Source organism: Macrosteles quadrilineatus, unplaced genomic scaffold (assembly GCF_028750875.1).
Source record: "Macrosteles quadrilineatus isolate MER2022 unplaced genomic scaffold, UCM_ALF_1.0 Scaffold_3__2_contigs__length_128488019, whole genome shotgun sequence".
Taxonomy (NCBI): Eukaryota; Metazoa; Arthropoda; class Insecta; order Hemiptera; family Cicadellidae; genus Macrosteles; species Macrosteles quadrilineatus.
Window position 1 is genome coordinate 43107115 of NW_026542596.1, and position 25010 is coordinate 43132124.

Here is a 25010-nt window from a genome sequence, read left to right on the forward strand (position 1 = left end):
ATGAAGCAAAAACCACAAAACTAAACTCAAAACTGTGGTAATACAATTAATCCAGGAATGATAACTTCTCAACAAAAATACTACCCTTGGTCCAATGAAGACTGGTATTGGAACGCCTCCATTGGCCATTGCCCATTTTAGTAGGATCATAGATACTGTATAACATACTCCATCTATGGTAGGATACATCACGTGACGTCAGGAAAACATTGTACCTTAGACCCCAAAACAAGGGGTATGTTTTAATCTATGATTGTACCATTGTACCTACTACCAATATACCATTGATTGCTATTTCATTTAATCGATGTATAAATAAATTTAAACAAATTTTATTGAACACCAGTCCGAGCCAAAGAGTGAAGATTCTATTTTTGTCATTCTCGTATTCTCGCTCGGCAATTTGATTACTGCTGTAAAGTTTTACAAATTACATAACAACATGACTTCGACTACGTTAACGAAATGATCAGTTTCGACTGTCGGAAACTGGGTCCAAAGTCTGTGAAGTCTAGGGTATATGGAACCTAAGGGAGTATGTTTTATCTATGATGGAACCAAGCTTCGTTTTCGATTAATGGATAGTGATCTTTTGATCCAATGGTCTGTCTGCAGCAGTAGTAACTCTACTCTACTCTACTCTAGTACTGCTACTTCAGCCTTCAGCTTCAGCTTCAGCCTTTTTCAACGCCATTTTCTTTTCTATAACAAATAAGGGGACGTCTATTTCACTTTAGATTGTGTCGTGGTTTTGTTTTTAAATATCTTTTGTTACTGAATCAAGAACGAGACTAGAGTAGTTTAGTAATCATTTTAATAGCCTACAATCGTCTTTACGAATTATTCATATGTCTATCTCTTAGCACCGAGTTGTGTCAATCGACTCTGCTTGTGGACTACTAGGCCTAGGCTTTCTGTGTCTGTGTCTACCATTTTTGTTTCAATCTAACAAAATGCCTTCGGAATCATCTAGTTCAAACAAGCGGGAAAGTGAAGGTAAGTCGAATTTGTCAAGTAAATATACAGTAGCCCTATTGCTACCTAGTACCTGCTTAGGCAGATACCTTACATGTAAGAATGTTTGCTGACGACACGACCATTATAGTCCCGGACATGCCATGCCACCACCCATTCTAAAAGAAAGAAAAAACAATAGACACAGCCAAAAAATCTGCAATGGCCTTAATCGATGAGTCTAAAACTGTCTGCATGAAATTTACCCCCAACAAACAAACCCTCTGTCCCTCAGCTCAAGAAGACATCCACACAACAAATGCCAACCCCACAACCAAATTCCTCGGCATCACTCTTTACCAGCAACTAAACTGGCACCCCCACTTGTAAGGGCTCCAACGAAAACTCTCATCAGCTAGGCTATCTATATTCCCTTAGCCCTCCGAGTGTCCATAGTTTAGGCCTTAATGTCCACCTATTTTTGGCCCCTTTGCAAGGTTTTATTAAAACGGATCTGAGAAGCTTAAAACAATGTTAATTCTAATGTTCTATATACCATTTTGTTTGGAAAATCATGGGCTTCAATATTATATATAAAACATAAGGAACATTTTTTCTAAAAAAAATTTTTAGGTAAAAAAAAATATAATTTCGAAAATTTTCAAAAAAAAAATAAGTTTGCGCTCAATGAAATTGTATAAATTATAGGCCTATAAATATTTGAAAATAGCCACTTTGTTCTAAATTTAATGAGGATTACAAATATATAATCATATAGCGAGGTAAGTTATCAAATAAATAAGTTATGAGCGAAAAACGGATTTCAGTACATAGCGTTTAGCTAAGAATGCATAGCCTAACCATAGCTAGGAATCTGGCTGATAATTTACATCAATATCACTACCTACTTCTTCAGGATCATCAACCAGCACTTCAAAACCACTTAAATCTTCTTATAATGCACCACGTATATCACTACTTTTGATTTTTAACACTAAAACAATGATAAACGTAATAAAACACATCAGTCATCGGTCCGGGGGAACATAGCTGTTTACAAATACACGCACGTCAGCTGTCTGCTACAATATTTTCGGAACTAAAATGAATAGCGCTTAGAGACAGACCTCTGGAGAAAGCTTAGAATATTACGGAAAGAACGATACCTAACTCGATCCAGTTCAATCCGATTCAGTCAGTCATAGAGCCTTCGCCGTAAACGATGTTTGTGCGTCTTAAACTCGACGCGTGACCCTACACAAAGTGTGTTGTGCGTCTTAAAATCGACGCGTGACCCTCGGAGGGTTAGAAGACTCAGAGAAATCACAACAAAGAAACTAAAGATGGCTTTCCATGGAATCTTCACTTCACACCTGAAATTATGCTTAATTGCATGGGGAAGTGCCAGCGAAAGTCAACTAAAAGATGTAAAAAATATTCAAAAGAAAGCAGTCAGAATCATAGACCAATCCCACTAAGTTACCTTGAACAATGCAAGCCCCTTTTCATAAAACACCAATTCCTAATCCTAACCTTTCAATACGTCATATTTGACACCATTAATTTCGTAAAACAACCCCAATTTTTTTCAAATTTTACTACGGTCATAAGGAGGTTCTCAGAAAGCAAGAAACATATAATTCAAGGCCCGCAAGGCCATCGTACAGGTTGCCGAGCGATAAGAAGGTTCAAAGTCCAAGCGATAACGGTGGCTTGCGGGAGACGCGCGGAAGGCCAGTTGTGACGGTACCGTTATGGCTATGGCTAGTGGTTCCTCCGACAATCCTTTTCTATGTGACTAACCTAACCTAACCTAACTTATTATGTTTTTTTTAGTCTCAAATACATCTCTAAGGCCAATTGTAACAGTACCATTACGTTAGGTTAGGTTAAAAATTAAAAAAGAAGTAACTGACGATTCTCCAGTCTTTACGACTGCAATGAAGAGAACATATATGTAAGATGTAGGCCTAGTCCCTGTAGGCCTCTAAGGCAATAAGCACTGACCTCTGGATATTGGCTAAGTTCTAAAGGCTGTTCTAGAAGCACTTTTGGGGCTTGGGGCAAACATCGTTTCAATCTCAATCCCGATGTTTTTGTTGTTAGCCTGCAAAAAATGCTAAGTTAATGGGACAAAGTATTAATAGGTCTACAATGACAGTAAGCTTGTCATAATCAGGATACAGTTCTGCAGCTAGAGAACCTGCGATACCTTGGCTATAAGTTATTGACTTATCGGGGTATTGTTGATGCATCCTACGCTATTGTACTTTTTAATAGGTACAGTAGGCTATACAATTTGTGTTTATGGAATAAAGATGATTTGAGTAGGCTACTGTAACGATAACTGTTGATATTTAGCCTAGGCATATTTGGTTTGATATTAAGTTTAAGTACCGTAATATTGGGGTACACATCCGTATCTGTTTTTGAAAACAACCGAATGAAAAATATTCTATACCTTTATAGGCTCTACATAGGTTATTTCATTCGATATATCGAATGGAATAATCAATAAATCGAGCAATATTTTCATTCGGCTGTTTTTGACAACAGATACAAAAGTCTACGGTACCACAATATTGCATTGTGTTTAAATTTTTAAAAATGATAATGAAGCTTGGGCCTATTTTTCTTTAATTTAAGCTATGATTCCACAGACTGGGAAGGGATGGACGATGAGGATAAAATTATCAGGTGGAATACGAATGTATAAGTTAACTTAGGCTAAAACAGACAGCAAAGATTTAAGTTCTATTTCCCATAAAATCTTTTCGTTTTTAATAGACCTATACATCTTAATTTCATACGGTATATTAACTAAAAATTTGTTTAAATAACATTTTTTTATTTCCTGGGTATTTACTAGGTTATTTTCTGATTTGTGAATTAAATCAACTAAGTTACCTACCTATTTTTTAACATAAAATTATAAGATTGTTTGTGTTTTGTTTAATCAGACAACTACCACAGTGACGGTAATAATTTGAGCAATTTAGCTTACAAAATTATAAATTCCCAATTAACAAAAAATGTATTTCAATTAAAGTTTGTACTAAAATATATTTCTGATTTTGTGGTTGATTTTAAAAAGTTAATTATGGCTTTTAAAAAGTTAATTACGGCTTTTACCTATTAAGTACGGTAACAGGTTTTAAACCTACCTGCTAGTTAGTCATAAATTCCCAGAAATTTACAAATTTTGGGAACATTGCCGGCAACATTCCCTGGGAATATTTCCTCGATTTTAAATAGCCGGGAATTTTACATCACTTAATAGTAGGCCTACTACTCGACTTCATGTTTACATAAAATAAGTAGGAGTAGGCCTAACAGGTCTTATAACAACCTAACTAATCAGTAGGCCTACTCTAGACCTTATTGTTATTATAGCCTATAACTAAGTTGTAGGCCTACTACGTTGTACCGCCTAATCCAAACAATTGTTAAGTAAATTAGTACCTAACTATAATTTATAAAAAAAGCCTTAATACTTTAATACTTTCTTATTAAATGGCGACCATACAAAGTAGGTATTTTAAGCCTAGTATGAATGGAGATGAGTGTAGGATGAGTGGCGCGATTTTGTAGTCTTGTTAGTGACTAAGGCCGACATTCCTTAGACACAAGTACATACAAATAGTAAAACCTACATCACATTGTCCTACTTAGTGTGAACATGAAATTTTATCAATAGGCCTAATGGTTGAGTTATAGAAATCTTTTTTATAAAAAAAGATTCTAAATTATAGCCTAAATATTTAAGTTACTTTATAACTTAGGCCTATATAAATAATTTGTATTGAGTTTTAATTATTTTTATTATCTAGACACCAAATGGACAAGTTCCTCCGCTTCGGTCGATGAAAAACGTTCATCAACACCTCTTTTTACCGCAAAACGCTTAACTCGATGCAATTGCAATAACTGCACAGTCACAATAATTAATGGCTGCTCTCAGCTGTCGGATTCCGGACTGCCAAGGCTCTCAGACCAGTATGATTTGTCCGTCGTGCGGAACTGTAATTTCCGTCAGAGGAACCGGACACATGGAACTCGATTGAACCAGTGTTGTTGTATCAGAATCAGAATCTTTATTGCCGTTGATCAAATACATTGAGATAGGCATTGTCAAATTAGGCTAAATATTTACATTGGTCGATAATACAAAGTAACAGAGTAAAATAGGCTTAATCTAAAGGCTAGATTAAGTGTGACTAAGTTATGCAGCAGAAAATTTTGCACCGCACGTAGGAACTTGTTCAATTTTGTACAGCAAATAAAATCAAATTCAAAAATAAAACTGGCAATGATGCTTTGCTGTATAAGGGAACATTAATTATTATCGATGATTTTTTTTTTTTCGATACATCAATGCCTATTTAGTATTTTGGTCCGATATACCAATATAAACCAATTGAAACATATCAGCTGAAAACTAAAATAAATAAGTTAAATATTGTAACAAATAAACAATAAAAACAATTATATTAAAACTAGTGGCCTGTAGGGACATAAGTCCCTAAAAAGCTCAAATATAAAACAAATTGTTGTAATATTTAAACAAACTCAGAATCAAATTATCTATGTTTATGTATAGATACCAGTACAACATTTTTTTATTTTTTAAAAAAAGAGGTTGGCGGCCTCTTTTAACCTTGCATTTGCCCGTCCACATAGACTTTACAAGCGCCCGTGCGTGGATCGTTTACAGCAAAGCAAGGAGTGAGCCGGTACAGTACAAAGGTGAACTGTACTGATAAAATGTTATCGGCAGTGACCAGGATCCGAACCCACAACATCGCTGTCCTGGGCCCGAAGTCCGCGACGCTACCGACTGAGCCACCGACTCACTAAAATACATAACTCATAATAAAATAAATAGATAATAAAACATATCTTTTGTGTAAAAAAAAAAAACAGTTTGTCGTTTGTCTTTGTTTGCTTTTGTCAACATTATTTTCAACCACTAAATTAACACCCCGACCCAGTTATTATTTCTAAGTTTAAGTTCCTTTTATAAAGGTTTAACAAAATTAGTATAAAGAAGAGGCATCCCATTGACCAAACTTAACCCTAAATTTGTTTCTGACCAACATTTAAAAAACTACTAAATAAATAAGCCTAGTGTAAGTTTATGTTGTGGTATTCCTCCTATGAATTTACATATTCTTTCAAAAAAGGGCCTAATCCATGCCTGATTACTAACTATTTTGCGACCGGTTAGGATTCCATTACCCAGTTATCGAAGCCAATCACGAAATTAATTTTTATCAGCATCTTCGACATGCATATTTTTGGTAAGTTTTAAGAAACGGAAACTACCTCTAGGTTTCCGTTTCCGAGCATGACGTAGATACGGATGCTCCCTTTACTACCGTGCATGCTAGGCTTAGGCTATATTATTTGAAAATGTTTTGCTTGGAGCAAAAGAAAAGCTTAAAATCTTCTCCAAACAAAATTATTTTTCCGCTCATTGGAACTCGTCATATAATAGTACTTATTTTTTAATGAATAAATACCTGTACAAACCTATTTCATCTTTATTCACAAATTGTCCTCTTATTAGTGACCGTTCAGGTTATTCCACTTCAAACAAAATATTGATTAAAACCCTACAATTAATCTCAAATATAAATGTTAGTAAATTTACAAAAAAGGTGTAGAATAAATCTTTAACATATGTTTTGAAATCAAAACAAAGTAGAAGTTTTCCATTTAAATCTTGAATCATTTATTATTTAGTCAATGTGGTTATTTCATGTTAAACATTCCTTCAACACAACAATAACCTTCAAATTAGAAGAAAACTTCATCATTATTCAGCCATTCTAAGTTGAATTCCTTTGATTTGAACTCCTATTATTCTACTACTGTACTTATATCATACGCTTAGCTAATTTACTAAAAAATACACAAGTCTGCAAATTGCACAGTAAAACGATTGATTTGAACTTTCTAAGACGTAACTAAAAAGTCTAAATTATTATTGGTAACGTTAACCCTGGTTTTATAAAGTAAACAGTACACTTCAGAATTGACTGGCAAATGAGTAATCCAAATGTAATATTGCTTACTGGTTTGATGATAAATCACGATCAGCTGTATTGAAGTAAACAAAAATCAGCAGTAAATGGCTTCTAATGCTATTCTTACGGAGAACGTTTAACCTTGTATCTAATTTTTGTGTTAACATTTGGGGAATTTCACTATTTTTCCCGCCGTCATGGAATCGAGACCTTTAATTTAAGCCCTCTCCCGTCGTTCTACGACTTCCCAGTCGCCCACAATTTTGACGCAAAGAATCGGCTTACGTAATTAATATATAGATGACACTGTTCCAAACTAAACTAACGTAACTAACCAAACTTGCTGTAACATTTCAAAATTCCGTTTAATATTCTCCACAAGCCTTTTCTGTTATCTATCAGAATTTTGATATAATACAGCAAGTTTGGTTAATTATGTTAGTTTAGGTTAGTTTAGAACAGTTTCATTTTTCTTAATCCACATAGGGCTGCCTATATATTATTTTTGCCTAAACAAGATCATTGTCAATTTGTAATTTAAACGGGTTTGAAGATTTAAAACAGAAGTAGGTATATGGATCGTAAAGGATAACAAAAATATCTATGTATCAAAAAAAAAAACCGTTGATAATAATGAATGTTCCCTTTAAAAGGAAAGTACCCTGCCGATAGATCAGCAATAACTCCTCCTCCTTCTCCTACCGCCCCTCCAACGAAGACATGTCACCAACCAAGATGGCGTCACAGTCTTACTGTGTCACAACGAAGATGACATAACTTAACACCCAAAGTAACTTAATCAGTGGTGGGAATTTTTTTTGCAAAAATTGGCGTTTGGCAGTACCATAGACATAAAGAATTAAATATAGACTGTCAGCCTCGCTGCGGTTACCATGACACCATAGGTTCTGGCACACACTGCTGGGAGCGCCATGCTATTGTTCAATAGCTTGTGTGCCGTAGCTACATGGCGCTCCCAGTAATGTGCGCCAGAACCTATGGTAACCGTAGCACGGCTGACAGTCTATATTCAATTATTTTTGTCTATGGCGGTACCCACCAACCGTTGAATATACCTACCTACCATTTGCCTTACATTACAATACATTATTTACTCTGAGGTAAAAGTAAAACTGCATAAACCTGATGAATGAAAATAAAAAGCTGTTTCCATGCTGATGTGAACAAAGAGATAGTACTTAACCTATTGCAGCAGTAGGCCTAACACTTTCATTTCATGTTTATGTAAAGATATTATTAGAACACTACCTAGACCTAAGTTTACCATAAAATTTAGCTTAAAACATAAAAGAAAACAATTTGTATATAATGTATTTAGTAGTTAATTACCTGATTAAAAACTTTGCGAAACTTAACTTACCTGTTGAAAATTTGCTTTTTATACCAAATTATAAACACCAGTTTGATTTTTATAGCTGAGCGAGAAGAAAGAAGAAAACGACGCAAGTCTCGTTGGAATAATGACGAAAAGGATAAGTCATTCATTCTGGGCATGCCAACAGTGCTGCCAACAAACTTGAGTAAAGAACAAGAAGAAGCCTATCTCTGTAAGTACATTGACGATGATAACACAATTTCAAATCTTTAACTTGTAATCATGTTTCATGTTTTTTGAAATTTCCACAAATTAACTAAAACTGTTTTAGTCACTAATAACTCATGATTAATAGTATAGTTTGCAGACCTTTTTTATTATTGAATTTATTGGCATCTTTATTACAAACATTTGTTTAGTTTAGTAGTTTATTAGCATTTGTATTTATTTATTTAATTCTTAACATTCTTTGGACTAGGTATTTTACAAGAACACGTATTCTGTGGGGAAGTGTTATCCGGTGAGTGTTTATCTGTCGCTGTCACTTATTATTTTAACTTTATGAATACCTATTAGTTTTTTAGATAATTTAATCCTGGTACTATACTTAGACCTAGTTTATTTTAGGTAATTTTCTGGTTTCAAATCTTAAGCTGGTCTTAATCACAAGATAGCTCCTCGGCTGTTTCACGTTAAATGAAAATAAATGAATAATTTTTAACATGATGTTTAGTACAACATCATATCAGTAGACCTTTTTTTATGCCTATACATAAGTTTTTTTGACAAAATTATACTTAATGGACAGTACAATTTTACAACTATAGTGGTTACTGAATACTAAATATACATAACCAAAACTATTATTAATTAATATTTTTGTAAAATGAGACTTAGACAATAGCCTACTGGTACTTGCTTATTTTAAATGCCTAGCACTTTAAAAAACTCAAAGGCATGGGTCCATAATAGCCCTTAGGTATTTAATTATGCATATATATATATATATGTATATAGATTTTACTTGATTGAATAAGCAATAATTTCCCTCGTTTTTATTTGAATAAATATGCCTTAACATAGAATTAACAGAATAGCTATGGCAAATATTTTTTTTTCTCAATTTTGAGTTTACCTAGTAAAAATCTTCACTTTGTAAAAATATCCATAAATTGTTTCATGTAGCCCTACTGTTGATACTTTTTATTGTTCAAGGAGCAGACAATACAGGCTAGCCTTTTAGGATTATTTGATCAAACTTTAAAAAAATTGGTTTGAAACTAGATTAACAAAAACCCCATCAATGGTTTCAGAATGGAAAGAATATTCAATCTACTTTATTTGCCGTTTAAGTTCCATAATGTATTTCTAATAGGGATGGACGAGATTGGATTTTTAGTTCGAGACGAGACGAGACGAGATTTTTTATTTCTCATAAAATTTCGAGACGAGATTTCTCTTCTCATACACAACGGGAAATGCACGTTCAAAATTTTTACCTGATTTTGTAACATTGTTAGATGACTGTTTAAATACTAAAATAATGATAATAGGCAAGAATATTTACAATCTTTCATTAAATAACATCAGCATAACATTTTTTTATTAATCACGCCTAACTTATTAAAAATGCCTACGATTAGGAAACATGGTGATATCAGTTAGGATAGAGTTCAACTTATCCTAAAATAAAATAAATCATAAAATAAAAGCAATATTAATTTTTATAAAATAGTTACTTGTTTTGACTTTTTTTATAGTAATAAAACATTCCTCACACTGCTTACACTTAACTAAACTTCTCAAATGTTATTAAAGTAATATTATTAAAATAATGAAAGTAATATTTACATTAAAAGAATTAAAGTAATATTTACATTAAAATAATTAATTAAATAAGAACGCCTTCGAAAAGGAAACGCAACTACAACACGCTCCTGTATTGCGGGTATTGCATTGACTTTCTGCAGGCGTTTTTAATTTTTTTTTTTTGTATTCTCGTCTTGATAAAAATCTCGGCCAAAAAGTAATCTCGTCTCGTGTAACGAGATTGAAAATTTCCTGAAAATTTCCCGAAATTTCGAGACTTGACCATCCCTAATTTCTAACAAATAATTATTAGCATTAGGTAACTTAGGCTAGTTATTAACATTGCAGCGATACTAAAAGAAGTGATACCGATTAAACTTGAGAAAATGAGAAGACAATGATTTTTAACATTTTGTGCCTTTTGTTTTCACTCTTATGGTTGTGTTTTGTTTTACTGTTATAGGTACTACTGCCAGTGGATAGATATTTACCATCTCTTAAGATATAATAAAAACAAAATCATTAAATAATAAGAATTTATAGCATCATAGGATTTGAAAACTACCTAGTCTACTTAAAAGTTTAACTTAAAATTTTATAGAGTTTAGTATAGGTTTTTATATGAATTCTTGAAAAAAATAGATAAAAAAATATAGGCCTATAAACATTTTTGCAAAGAAAGATTTAAATACCTACCTTATTTGTTAAAATTATTAATGTTTTACATATAATGGACATAACTTAAATCAATACAAAAGTTAACCTCATATATGCTCGATATGTATATTTTTACCAAAACCCTGTTTAGTTCATTTATCTTGTGAATTATGTTGAATGCAAGTTAACCTTATAAATCATTGAAGTAAAACAAATGTGAATATTAATCTATTCTCGATAGGTAAATTTATATTTGCTTATACTCTAATTTATTGCATTGTACCTGGTGTAACATTGAAATTCTAATAAGGAAAAAACTTTATGTAAAGTCCTTTTGAAAAATTATACCCGGTTGATGAGTTTGTATTGCCACTTCAGTCTTGACATAAAAAAAACTTTTAAAATCTGCACTTTCCTATAAATTAATAATTTGTTCACCGCGCAATATATTGTTTACAAGAATCCATCTAACACTAACAAAGTTAATACAGGTGGTTTACAGATTGCAGTTTAGTGTTTGTATGTTTGTGCCACTGTTTGCCAACTAATAGCGGGCCCCGGCCCCGATTCTAACCAATCTCTATTACAGTACAGCTGCAGATTGAAGAAGTGAGCCGGAAACTCCGGACAGGAGACCTGGGAATTCCCGCCAACCCGGAGGAAAGGTGCTTATGCTTGTCTGGGTTTGCCGCTTCTCTAATCCGTTTAATAATAATGAATAATACAGGTATTTAGTATAGGCCTACAACGAATCCTGGTGTCTTCCTTCAGCTTCAAATAACATAACTTTCCTACAGACAGTTTATCCTGTCGGATTAAAAACCATAGGTCACTCAACGTTTGGGAAATTTGAATTATGTCTAGAAAAAAGTGAATAAAATACACATTTATAACTAATAATAAACAATTTTAAATTTTGGAATAACTCTGCCCACAACATAAACACTACAAGTAATGCTGGGTACCCTGGTAATTTTTGTTAATTAGCTAGAAGAAACTTTTAGATTGCGGTTTGGGAGCTCGAGCCCAGCTAGTTTGCGCCCAGCGTTTGACGGGCCTATGTTGTAATGGTCGCAGAGCAAGTATAATCGGGACTAAGTCGTAGCGCGGCTAGATGGTCAGGGAATTGCAGAAAATTTAGGTTTCGGTTCTCGCAACGGCTATTGCAGAACACGTGATCGTCGACAACAACAATAAAAGAACAATTTTTTATGATGAATACAATTCTATCTTGCTATATCAATGATGGATGATTAGTAGCCTATTAATTATATGGTGTAGGTTTCTGCGTTGTACCAATGCAAAAATGTAGTGAGTTTTACATCTCAATGACTGAAGAACCGAATACTATTACAAAGAAGAGGTGGTGTCTGTCTGTCTGTCTGTGTGTTTGCATGAGCTAAATTAGAAAACACAAACCACTGAACCAACTGGGCTGAAATTGGACAAAAATAAAGCTACAGCTTCGGTAATACTTATAGAACAATTCCCGCTTCGGTATTGTCCAAGGACTCTGCCCTGTGGGCTTTCAAAGTTCAGAGACAGGTGAGAGTTTGAAAAGTAAATATTGATTGGTATATATGGCAACAAAGTAAGGAGCAAACTCATAACCTTTAAATGTAAACAAGCGCAACTGTCAAATGCACTTGATTTCACAATTCCACACAGTTGTTGATAAAAAAAAAACATAATACTGAAATTATATTTTAGATACATTTGTGGAAACAGTTATAAAATACCTTAGCCACAGCAAACCTGCAGACTTGTCAGCAATTTCCCTTAAAAATACAGGGACATTGACGGAAATAAAAAGTAATTAACGTAATTTCAGAGGTAATGATTGTGTGAAGCCGAGGTAAATGTAAAATAATTTTAAAACAACCAATGTTGACAGTTATTTGAATTTTAAACATGACATTCTTTTGATAAATATGTATATTTTCTTGTACTCCAAATAATAGAGGTACTCCATGTTGATGTCACTAGCCGCCGCCAATGACACTACACTCAGCTCAGTCACACTCAGCAACTAGAGGAAAATGGAAACGATTAATAATGACTGTACAGCGCTTCTGTGCAGTTTTTTTTAATGTTTTGTTTACTATCTCTTCACTCTTTCAAAGGGAGGAGGGGTGGGTGTGGGGTAACGTATTCATTTGCTAATTTTTTTGTAGCTGATAAAATATTTATAATTAAGGTATGGATGACGTTTATAACCAAACTCCTAGTTGAAAAAATTCCTGTTAAAGCCCATATTTGGGGCCAAAAATAATTAGCGTACTAGGCAATCTTTGTTTTATTTTGAACATCGGACACCTAAATATACTTAGAGTAATGAAATTGTTTTGAATTTAATAACGAATTCCAATATAACATTCCTTTAGTTAATATGTAAACAATAAACATGCTAACGAGGTAATACCTGCATGATGTCCACTTAAACCTGCCCCTTGGCAGGACTAAAGTTGCAGCCTAAACTCACTAATTTTTATGAAGAAAATATATTTCTTAGTCCCAAAATTAATTTCCCAAACCCACCAAGATTATCTCTCTGGCTGGCGTCTCAAGTCTACTAGACTCCCAAACCAACAATATTTAGGCGCAAGATTATCCCTGCCCAAGTTAGGCGCGCACCTAACTGATTCCGAGCTCACAAACCCGTTTCTAGGCAGCAGCTTAAATACCGGAAATATCCCGGTTTTAGTCGTAGACTAGTGCTAATACCGAGCTCCCAAACCGCCCCTAAATGTAATATGAAAGACCTTTGTCAAAGAGCTATTGATTATTGTAAACTATTTTGTGGTCATAATTGTTTTCTCCAACCTAAATGAAAACGACTGTTTAAAGATACTATCAGTATTTGGAGTTTATAAATGTAAAAAAACTCACTCAAAAGATACGTTAGAGTACTTCAATTAAAAACTTGTACTCTTCAGTAGAGCCTTTTTTTAATCAGTTTTTTTTTCAGTAAATTCTAAAAAATCAAGATAGTTTTGCATAGGCCTAGATAAATATACTTAACAGCTTTGGTGAAGTACATGGTAAACTACAAAATGGAGGTCAAAATGTAAAAAAAACCCTGCTGCAGCAAACCTGCCGACTAAGCGAATTTCCATTTGTCGTAATTGATTTTCAATTAAATCTTTTTAAATAACATTAGGTATATTGAGTACCTAGGTTTGCTGCTACAAGGAAACTAATAACGTGTATTTTTTTTTTTAATATTAATAGCTTAGTATAAAATAAATAAATTTGCCAAGTTGTATCAAAATATATCCACAAACAAGCAAATTACAACAGTTTACAATATTCCCTATAAGAATTACATGGGAATTTTAAATTTACAATTTTTTGAATTTTCTCTGTTACCAATATCCGTAAAAAAACACTTTGATATACTAAATTATTTGTATTTTTAAGCTCTTTAAAAAGGTCTAGAGCAAAATTGGGAAATTTTGTATTTTGAGGGTCAAAATGAGAAAACCCATTTTTTACCCCGTAAAACCCCGTTCTCATGGTCCGATCATGCTGGTTCGCGAACTCATTCAATTTTATACCGGCTTACACTTTTAAACCAAATTTCTTCAAAACCGGACAAAAATTATTCAAGGTACCTATCGTTCACGGACTTGTGTGTGTGTGTGTGTGTGTGTGTATATATATATATATATATATATATAAATACATTTATAAAAATTTGAACGAATGGTGTTTTTGGCCTCTGGGGACATCAAAATGAATAAGTAAATTGGCCCGGGCATAGGTCTTACCGTGCCACCTACGGTAATAGCTACTTCCCTCTAGGGAAATTTGCTAAAAAGGAGTTTAAAACCTTCAACTTGTTGGTGTTTAAGTGGTCACAGTCTCCAAATGTCTCTTTTAATTGTTTGATTAAATATTATTCTTACTCAAAGAAGTGTTAAAATTTATTAAAAAATATTACACTTCCTTCCCGTTCTTTAACTTCAAATATGAGTTCAATTTCCAATATAAGTTAAACTTGAATTAAATTGAGTTTATTTCATAAAACTCAGCTATATTGTGGTTAATATTTAGTATGGGGTTCAAATATGATTAATGGATATACTTGTGAAAAATCATTATTGAGAATCTTTTTTTTATGGTACGGCATGTTCTGGACAGTTACTAGTTTAAAATAATCTTTTTCTTGGATTAGAAATTTTAAAAATTTTGATTAAGTTAAAGTATGTTCTATTATATCCATTTCTGACGTTGATAGCATTAGTATTAATTATCAAAACAAATAAACTGCTAAAATTGAAAAAAAGTTAAATTTAAGTTCATTTAGGTGCTTCGATTTATTATTTATAGGCTATATAAAAAAAAAATTTTAAAAAACTGGAAGAGGTATTACTTTTTTTTTACATTTGATGAAGTGGTTGAAGATATAACTTTGCCTTTTGATGCTACCTGTTAATTCATTTTCAGTCCTTGTAAATAAATTTAACATGACAGAATAATTTTCACAGGTCAGTTATTACGAATTACATTACTAATATATTTCATTACAGCAAGTGATAACTTTTTCAGCTGTGGATGCAATCAGCTAAATCTTTGGTTTATTGATTAATGGAAAACTCATTTGCAGACTCTAATAATTTATTTTCCAGCATTGTTAAAAATTAACCACTTTCTTTTTCAGCCTTTTTTGGTGCGGCTCTAATTTATCAGAGCACCTCTTTCTTATTATTTAAAGCTGTTTAGCCGACCTAGTTTACATTTTATATCAACAAATAGACAAAGTATTAACAAACAGACTAATTTAATTTTTCCTATTTAAGTTCTGATATTTTAATTAATTATAATGAGCCAACAGTTCTATTTATTAGTAGTTTATTGTTGTTTTGATAAAAGTATATTTGGAGGATTATTTAACAAATAAATTAGTAAGAAGATATATTTATTTTTTATTTACTTTGGATGGATTAGTTTGAAATGGACATCTCATCGCCACTAAATAATATTGTTAACCATCTTTTTGAGACAGGATTCAAGTCAAACAAAGTTTTTCTCTAACATTATGATGTAATACTTAACACCATCTCACCAACTGTCTTTATGCCCATTTATTAGCTTATCTTTTCATTTTAAATCAAATATTCTCCTTTCATATTTTATAGGTCCGAAAAGTAATCTGATTTGTTACTCTTGTTAATGATCTATAGAACCTTGAACGCTTCCTCTTGGGCTTTCAGAATTCTGAGGCGAACATTTGGGGCTGTAAATATTTATCCGTCTCCACAGCAAAGTAGCTTCCAAGGGCCAATGCACTAGTTAAGTTACCAAAAGTTATGTGTTTTGATACAAAGTCAAAGATAAAAAATTATAAAACCCAAACTTAAAATCAATTCTATTGCTTTTACCATAGTAGGCCTATAGGCCTATACATTTACTATACGATGAAATATAATACAGTTGGTGCTTCAGTCCATCTTTAAAGTTTGTTTTGAATCCTATCCTACACTTAAACAAGATATACTGGTTCTTATCTCATTAGATTCTATCGTTCTCGAGATATTTTAAACTCACATTACTTGTTGTGTTTTAACTTAAATAGTTTTATGTGGTTTTAAACTAAATTAGGCCTACACAGAACAAAATCGACAAATTGAATAAAACCAGAGGGCTTAAAAACTTTATCGGTAATATGCAAAAAGGAGAATATAAAAATACACTCAAGTATCACAAATACTACACATCGCATTGTAGTTAGCACATTTGTAATGTATGTTTGAGTGTTTGTATTGTTGGTGTGGAGGTCTCCGTCCCCCGAGCCTATCTACGGCAGCGATGGCAAACGTCTCAACACCCGTGAGTACCGCACACGCAAGCGGCTCGAGGAGGAGCGTCATGCGCTCATACAGAAGATGATCAAGCTCAACCCGGACTTTAAACCACCTGCTGACTACAAGTAAGTGTGTGTTTATTGAACAATCATTCTGTTAAACAGTGTTTACTTGTTTGTATTGGAGTGTATTTCCATCCCTAGGTATGTGGCTTAAAGTCAAGGCTTTTTAAACATGGTATTATTAGTGATATAAGGATTGTCTGTAAATTGGGGTCAAAAACCAGCACCCAACGTTTCCAAGCAAGTTGGTTCAAATCTGAGCTGTGTGCCTTACTTATCCACTATGACTAGCAGAATGGACTTCAATAGGTGTTCACACTTTAGACTATATTTAAATCTGGTCATAGAATGTAATTCATACTTTACGAGAGTGTTACTTTTCCCTTACCTAACTTTTGGTTACTACAGTAGAACCCCTGATATCCAGCCCAGCTTACAGAAATATAGATGCAAGCACTACGCAACTTGAGCTATATCACTATCTCATTGTTTTCATTTTACTGTTTCACTACTCAGTTGAGATATTAGACCTAATAGTTATCCGGCTAGGAGCTCGGCCCTTGGTGGCCAAATGTGAGTGGTTCTACTGTACAACAAGGCTAATTGTTAGTGATGGACGGGACTAGATTTTTCACTTCGAGACGAGACATGACGAAATTTTTTTATTTCCCGCGGGACGGGATTTTTTTGGGACGAAATTTAATGAAAAGTTATAAAAACAATTAATAACTACTTTTTAAGTTCAGAAATATTTACAAGTTTAAAAAACTTGGCAAAAAATAGACAAAAATTTTTAAAATCTTTTATTAAAAAAACATTAGTACATAAAAAATATAAGGCCTATAGTCCTCGCCACCCTAAGTTGAGGCAGCCAAAGGCCGCACTAGATATACGCCGTGCTGCCTTGGGCTGCCTCAACTTAGGGTGGCGAGGACTATAACTTAACATGGAGATATCAGTTAGTATATTATTATTATTATTATAGCTCAACCTTGAAAAATATCAAAAACAACAGTATTACTAGTATCAAGTAACAATTTTTAAGTCTTGTGTTATTTTTAGAATGATTTTGGAGTGACTTATTTTGGCTGTTTACAATAGTAAAACATGTCTCACACTGCTTACACTAACAAAACTTCTCTTTATTTTCTATGCAAAAAAAATTATAAAATGCTTGAAGCAATATTTCCATGTAAAGAATAAATATTTCAAATATAAGTTTTTTTATTTTTATATTTTAATTTTTTTAATTAAAATTCTTTTTATTTTTTATTTTTACAATTTTAAATTAAAAGTTTGCAATTTACGTTTTGCAAAAAAAAACTTCAAGTTTTTTTCAATTTAAAACTTTTTTTATCTTTTTAAGTTAAAATTTTTGTTTGTTTTAAATTTCCAAAAAAATTTTTTTAATTTTGAAATAAAATTTTGCAATTTACGTTTTGCAAAAAAACATGCAGTTTAACAAATCTTTTGAATTTATTTTAATATTTTAAAATTATAAATTTTTTAGTTTTCAAATTCAAATATTCAAATTCAAATATGTTTATTTGTGATAATACAAATTCTTGGTCTCGCCAAGTTTGCAAAACTTGTCGGCAAGGTCCAATTGATTCACAAAAATTTAACAAACAAAATTTACATTTTTTTTTCTTTTTAACAAATATAAATATTTCTAGCGCTACTAATTCCATGGCGGTTTGTGGCAGGCACCTATCTAAGTTATACATAATAATGGCAGCAGAAATGTAAAATTCTAAATATGGCTTGAAAAATTGCTGATTTATAATCAATGCTTCATTCCGAAGTCTTTGTTCTCCTGGTTCATAGACCAGGGGTTTCTAAATTTTGAAGAGGCAGTGTCTTTAAATTAAAAGTTTGCAATTTACGTTTTGTAAAAAAACTTTGCAGTTGTTTTAAATTTTACATTCTTTTTTATTAAAATTTTTTTAATGGTATTTAATTTTTTAATTTTTTTAATTTTAAATTTATAAAAAATTAATTTTTTTTATTTAAATTTTTTTAGTTTTAAATTTATAAAAAAAAATTATTTTTTTTAATTTTTTTTAATTTTCAATTTCTAAAAATAAAAAAAATTAATTAAAAGTTTAATTTATGTTTCATGCAAAATAACTTCCCTTTTTTAATTTTAAATTTTTAATATTAAAAAAAAAATTAAATCTTGTCAATATCCTGTTAGTATTTCAATCCCGCTCAAAGCTTTGAAATAAAATAAATCTCGAAAAAATCTTAAAGTTTCGGGTCTTGTCCATCACTACTAATTGTCACAAAAGGCGGAAAAGGCTAGAGCTAGAATATAATTGGATAAAGAAAATAACACAATTTTGGTTTCTCATTTGAAGAAGCTCGCTTGCTGTAACAGGAGCTCAATGGAAACCTTAATTTACAGAAAGCCCTTATTTTTAATAATTTAAAGTAACAATCAATGAAATCCAGTAAAAGCATTGTAGCAGAGGCAGTGGCGTAAGTACAATGGCACCTTCCCCTACCAAAACGTCACCACTTTTATGTTTTAATTTTTTATCTCAGCAAAAGCAATGATTGCGACAATACCCCAAAACTCTTGCAGACGTTTTTTCATCGCTTCCTTTGGCCATGGAAACATCGTTATCGTTTTCTGTGATCGCGGCAGTGATTTTCTGGAAAAAGGAAATACAACAGTGGACTGTATGTATGCTAAGTTTCTTGAATATCTCCTGAGTTCATGTAGACATCGTCTCCCGCGATCATTGAAACTCGTCATAGTTTTTTGTGATGGTGGTAACATCTTGTACATCATCCGCAGTGTTGTAGACATGAACTTTGTCTCACGCGGTAACAAAAAAGTCACGTAAACGATGTCATCTTTTTTTGTGGTTGTGGTAAAACCGTGAATATCTTCTTAGGTCATGTAGACATTATCTTTGTCTCCTGAGGTTGTAGGGTGAAAAGAGAAACAGTGTTAGTAAGACAATCTCTGGCTAGTGTCTGTTTACATGACCATACTGAAGAGTTTGATTACAATTGATCAGACCTGCTAATGTTTGTTTGCAGACCACCCATCATCCGAGTGAGTGACAAAGTGATGATTCCTCAAGATGACCATCCTGACATCAACTTTGTTGGACTGTTGATCGGCCCTAGAGGAAACACATTGAAATGTAAGTTGGTGTGTGTAATAAAATATGATAAGGGTTGAAGATATGTGTAAATATCTAAAAGTCCTTGGATGGATTTGATTTAGGACCAAAGTACCAAGATTAGGGAAAAGATGAGTGAAGCAACAACATTGATATCAAAGAGAAAGCAATAAATTAATTTATAAAAATATGTTTCAAATGTTTCCAATAGCAGCAATCCTAAAAACTCTTTGTTAGCCTATTTAAAATATACTCCGCCCTTAACTCAAGAACCCACAGGATGAAGATTACATTGAACCTGCTCGTCTACACATGCTCAGCCTCTAGTCCACCTACCGCCACTGTTTTTTTACAATGACTCACAAACTAGGCTTTTTTATATAACACAAAACTGCTATGTATTTTTTATTTCTTAATTTTAGGAATGAAATTGAATATTTTTTTGAATCCTTGAGTCATGGGACATATATTATAGGTGGAGATATAGGCCTAGCATCACGATTTGTAAATTTCCTAACAAACAACTAGTTTAAAAAATGATCCCAACAAAATCCAGCTCAGTAAACTTAATTTAACTTCACAGAAGGAAGGACCTATTATGGCAGTGGCCTTTTGTATTTTGTAGACAAATTCAAACAATTATTTCTCTCTACAGCAATGGAACGAGAGACGGGAGCCAAGATCATCATTCGAGGCAAGGGCTCGGTGAAGGAGGGTAAGGTTGGTCGCAAGGACGGCCAGCCACTGCCTGGAGAGGATGAACCTCTGCACGCCTACGTCACGGCAAACAACCCAGAATGTGTCAAGAAGGCGGTGGACAAGGTGAATCAAACATGTGGCTAGTTACAAAGATAGGAAAGAGTACTAGTTATTTTGTGGTTAACTTCTCAAAGTGTCACAAAATTATTTTAATTTTCCTCTCATAAATGTTAAAATCTACAAAACAAATACATTACTCAACAGAATGGTTTTCACTTGCTCTGGACGTTTTTTTTATATATAAAAGTGGTTACATTTTGAAGAAAAACTTTCATGAGAAAATATCATTTGAGGGTTACATATTGCACCAGTGCTTGTTTCTGAACTAACTTTTATTATTTTTAAGTTATGTTGTAAGCCCATGTTTTTTTAATGTACATTAATTTCCACTTTAGCTGTATACAAATCCAGAATACAGCCTTACTTAAAATTGAACCAAGGGTAACTTTTCTGTATAGAATTTACACAAGGAGATATAGCAACTTAAAAAATATATTGCAGATCAAGGAGATAATACGGCAGGGTGTGGAAGTGCCTGAAGGTCAGAATGATCTGCGCCGCATGCAACTTCGCGAGTTGGCGCTGCTCAACGGCACACTGAGAGAGAACGACGGCCCCAGGTGTACAAACTGTGGCTCATCTGAACACAAGAGCTGGATGGTGAGTGGCTGGGACGATTAGGACCTTTACTTGTTTGACAAATTGTATTAGAAGAACCGCAGGGAAGTACTGTAAGGTTGAGCAGAAACTTGCTTATGGGACAGTGTACTTTCAGCTCTGTAGTATGTTGTGCTGGAAATATACTTATGACCAAGGAAGAGCTTGAGCATAGTGCAGTGTGTGGAAGTTGATATCGCACTGGGTCTTCCCGGTCGTACTTCCTTCTCGTACGGGTGTTGTAGTACGAGGCGAGGGGGGTTAAGAGAAGCGACTAGTGCTAGATCCTTAAGTGCACCATTGAATGTTTCTTCTGTCACTTAGTTCTCTGTAGAAGAACGGACCTTTTAAACCTCTGTTGGCTGATGTATCAGCTATGCTTAACTAACCAAACCAATCTTTCACTTAATCTGGGTATAATTTAAGAAAAAACAGCATTAAGCTATTAATGTCATGCACTACGGCCTCAGAGTCAAGTTTGCGTGACTAATGCTGTTAGTGCATTAGACAGGCAAGTGTGATCAGTGGCATAGCTGTGTCACTGTGTATCTTTTTAACATGTTTTAAAACATGTGTAACATATTTTATATAAATTAGACTGTTATGTTCACAAGACAGAGGAAAAATATAATATAGCCTATTTGAATCATTAAAAATCTGTGGAGTTTAAAGGGTTACTATGATGTTTATTGATCCGATCTGTTGCACTGATGCAGTGTCCGGACAAACCTAATGTTACCAACAACATCGTGTGTTCGCTGTGTGGAGGCGCTGGTCACATTGCCAAGGACTGCAGACAGAAGCGTCCCGGGGACAAGATAACTCCTCCCACACGTCAAGACAAAGCTAAGATTGATCAGGAGGTAAGTGACTACTGTTAAATGTAAACATTTCATTGGCATGTCAAAGTTTTAGTATATGAATGTGAAGCTTAATGACTTTCGGATGCTGAAATAGACATTCCGTCTATATGGACCAGCTATCATCAATAAAAAAAAGGACCAGTTACAGATTGCGCTAGTGTCTAAAATTATGTTTTCTGACTTATGTTATAGGCTACTACTGTGATATTTGACGTGACAAAAAATACTCTACCTTACAATAAGTCGTCTTATCATTCTGACTTGATTAACCCATTACCGCTGACTTACGAGCGTTACTCATACGGCCGATGCAGGCCCGGCGGCTGACTTACAAGTGCCACTCGTGTCACAGCTATGCAGCGCCACTAGTTATTTTACTATTAATTTTCCCACCTTTTGGTTTCTAAATATCTTGCTTCTTGTTTTCCTTATTTACTCATTTATTTTTGTGAATAATAAACAAGGATGTGTTGCCATGAATACTAGATATCACCCAAAATCAGCTGCGGTTAGGTAAAACAAAAATATTTTTTCTATGTTACCTACCTACTTATAAAAGTAAGCAACTTTTGATTCTTATACAGTACATAGCAAATCAATTGAACTTTATAATAGTAGTGTAATTTGGTGTCTGGATTAATTTGTAATCGGTGGATGTATTCATTATTTGGTATAATATTTATTAAATTGTTGGAGCAAATTTGTAAACCAAGTTTACTTTTATAAAATTGTTTTTAAAATTTTTATTTTTATAATCTTTATAATTAAAATTTTTTTTAAATTTACACTTTAACTATCCAATTTTAACTATTTTTGTAGATACTGTGAACAAAATGGCGAAACAATTATTAATTTGTTTCCTTTCTAAAAATATTTTACTAAAAGTCTACAAATTCGGTGAAAATAATGGCCGACAGAGGGTACTACAGGCAGCGCATTAATTCCTTCCCTAATGGGTTAAAAAGTCTGAATACTCAACACAAATCAGTAATTATTACATCAGTACAATTTGTTGGAGGCTCACTTCAACGACCTCCATTTTGACTTAAAAGCTGGCAACAACATGAGGATGAAATGTCTAGTCGATGAGCTCACTCGACAATGTTCTTGGAAACATCGACCATAGTAGATCCAGATAAATGTGATGTCTACTCTGCATTACCATCCAAAGTTTATGTTAAAAACTAATTTCCCTAACACAGATGCTGTTGATTACTACTTGCATTGATATCTTGATATATTTACAGTATATGTCATTGATGGCTGAGCTGGGTGAAGGACCACCCCCTCCTGCCACTTCAAGTGACAGCTCGCCATCGTCTAGCAGTCGCTTCACGTCCCGGCCGGCCACAGGCGTGTTGTTTGATCGGAGGTTGACACCCAAGGCCATCGCGGCTCCACCCCCTACCACTCAGGCTCTCCCCACTCCTCCACAGCTGATACCCAACTCTCTGCCGCCCCCACCATGGTCCACCCAGTCCACAGTGGCTGCTGCGCCACCTCCGCAGATCAACTTATCCCAGCCACCACCCCCGCCATGGCAGACACAGACCATCACTGTGAATGTTCCACCCCCCACTGTGTTGAATGTGCCACCCCCAGCTCCCACTGTGTCTGCTACCTTGCCCTGGATGAGTACAGCTCCTCTGGCTACACCGCCGCCCCCCACCACGGTGCCCCCGCCTAGTCTTCCTCCCTGGCAGCAGCCACCACCCACCACCCAACCACCCCCAGCATTCTGGCCGCAAGCCCAGTCCTATGTTGTGCCGCCCCCACAGCCTGTCGCCCCACCTCCTGACTTGCCCAACCTACTAACTGCTCCTCCACCGCCTCCACCTTCGTAAATTAGTTCTTATTTATTTATTTACAGAGTTTTACTTTAGGAAATAGATATTGCATTTAATATCACGCACATTTTATGGAGATCACTACTGTTATCATAAAATATTTGAATGTATATATTACAATAAATGTACGATTTGTGAATTTGATTTTTTTCTTTTACCTTTAACATTTTAAGTTAAATTATAATGCATATTATAATTTCATTATTGTTTGAGCAGATATTTACTATATTTTCACATCACATTAAGTAATTAAAGTGTAATTATGTCAAAATTGTTACAAAACCAAAGCACGGTAGTCCTTTATTAAGTAGAAACGAAATGAAAATAGTTGGAGGATGATTCGACATGACACCAAAACCGCATATGTGTATTTTAACTTACAATATAATAAAATTATATTCGTTTAATTGTTCTTTTAATTTTCATAAATATAAATACAAATTTTTATTGAACTATTCAGACCAGCCATGATTCTATAGATAATATCACATATTATGTTGACTAAAATGGGTAATTTTCATGGCAGTGCAGGCCTGTTGTGGTGCCCTTTAACCCTTAGAGTGCCAGGCGAGAAATAAAAGTAACGCCCAAAAAATGCCGATGATTTTTCCCGAAGGTCGCGCTAAAAATGCCGAGCGTGATCTGGCGATTTTTAGGTTAAAATTTCGTAAAAATCGAATTTTCGATATTTCGACCAACGAAAATCAATGTATCGCATCTAGTAACTTTCGACTCAATGTTAATATATGGGTTAAAAGAATCCGAGTATCCATTCGGTTGTTATGACAACTGTTCGATCATTACGAAACGTCCGGTCAGCCGGACGTTGGCACTTTTGGCTCGTTCTAAAAGCGTCCGGTCGGCCGGACGTCGGCACTTTTGGCTCGTTTTAAAAACGTCCGGTTCCCCGGACGTTGGCACTCAAAGGGTTAAGTAGAGAGAGGCTCCCCTTGAAAATACATCAAGTCTTAGGGTAGCAATCATATGCCGAGGCGGCAGTGCTGTCATAGTTAGAAACCTAAAGTAATACAATCATAATAATTAACAAGTTTATTGAAACTTCCAGTATTGATGGAAAGTAAAGCACCAGTTA

The 25010-nt window shown here is 33.9% G+C and overlaps 1 protein-coding gene across 2 annotated transcripts; it reads left to right on the forward strand.

Moving 5' to 3' along the window:
* Positions 1–679: 679 nt before the first annotated feature.
* On the forward strand, positions 680–24056 carry LOC128988778 (splicing factor 1). 2 transcript variants are annotated; one of them, XM_054410400.1, is made up of 10 exons: positions 680–996; positions 8420–8551; positions 8798–8839; positions 11375–11450; positions 16565–16717; positions 19706–19812; positions 20447–20613; positions 21052–21210; positions 21924–22070; positions 23318–24056. In XM_054410400.1, the coding sequence occupies exons 1-10, from the start codon at positions 954–956 to the stop codon at positions 23912–23914; spliced, it is 1623 nt and encodes a 540-aa protein (XP_054266375.1). In that variant the 5' UTR covers positions 680–953; the 3' UTR covers positions 23915–24056. The 2 variants fall into 2 exon arrangements, with proteins under 2 accessions (XP_054266375.1, XP_054266376.1); XM_054410401.1 differs by lacking the exon at positions 8798–8839.
* The last annotated feature ends 954 nt before the right edge of the window (positions 24057–25010 follow it).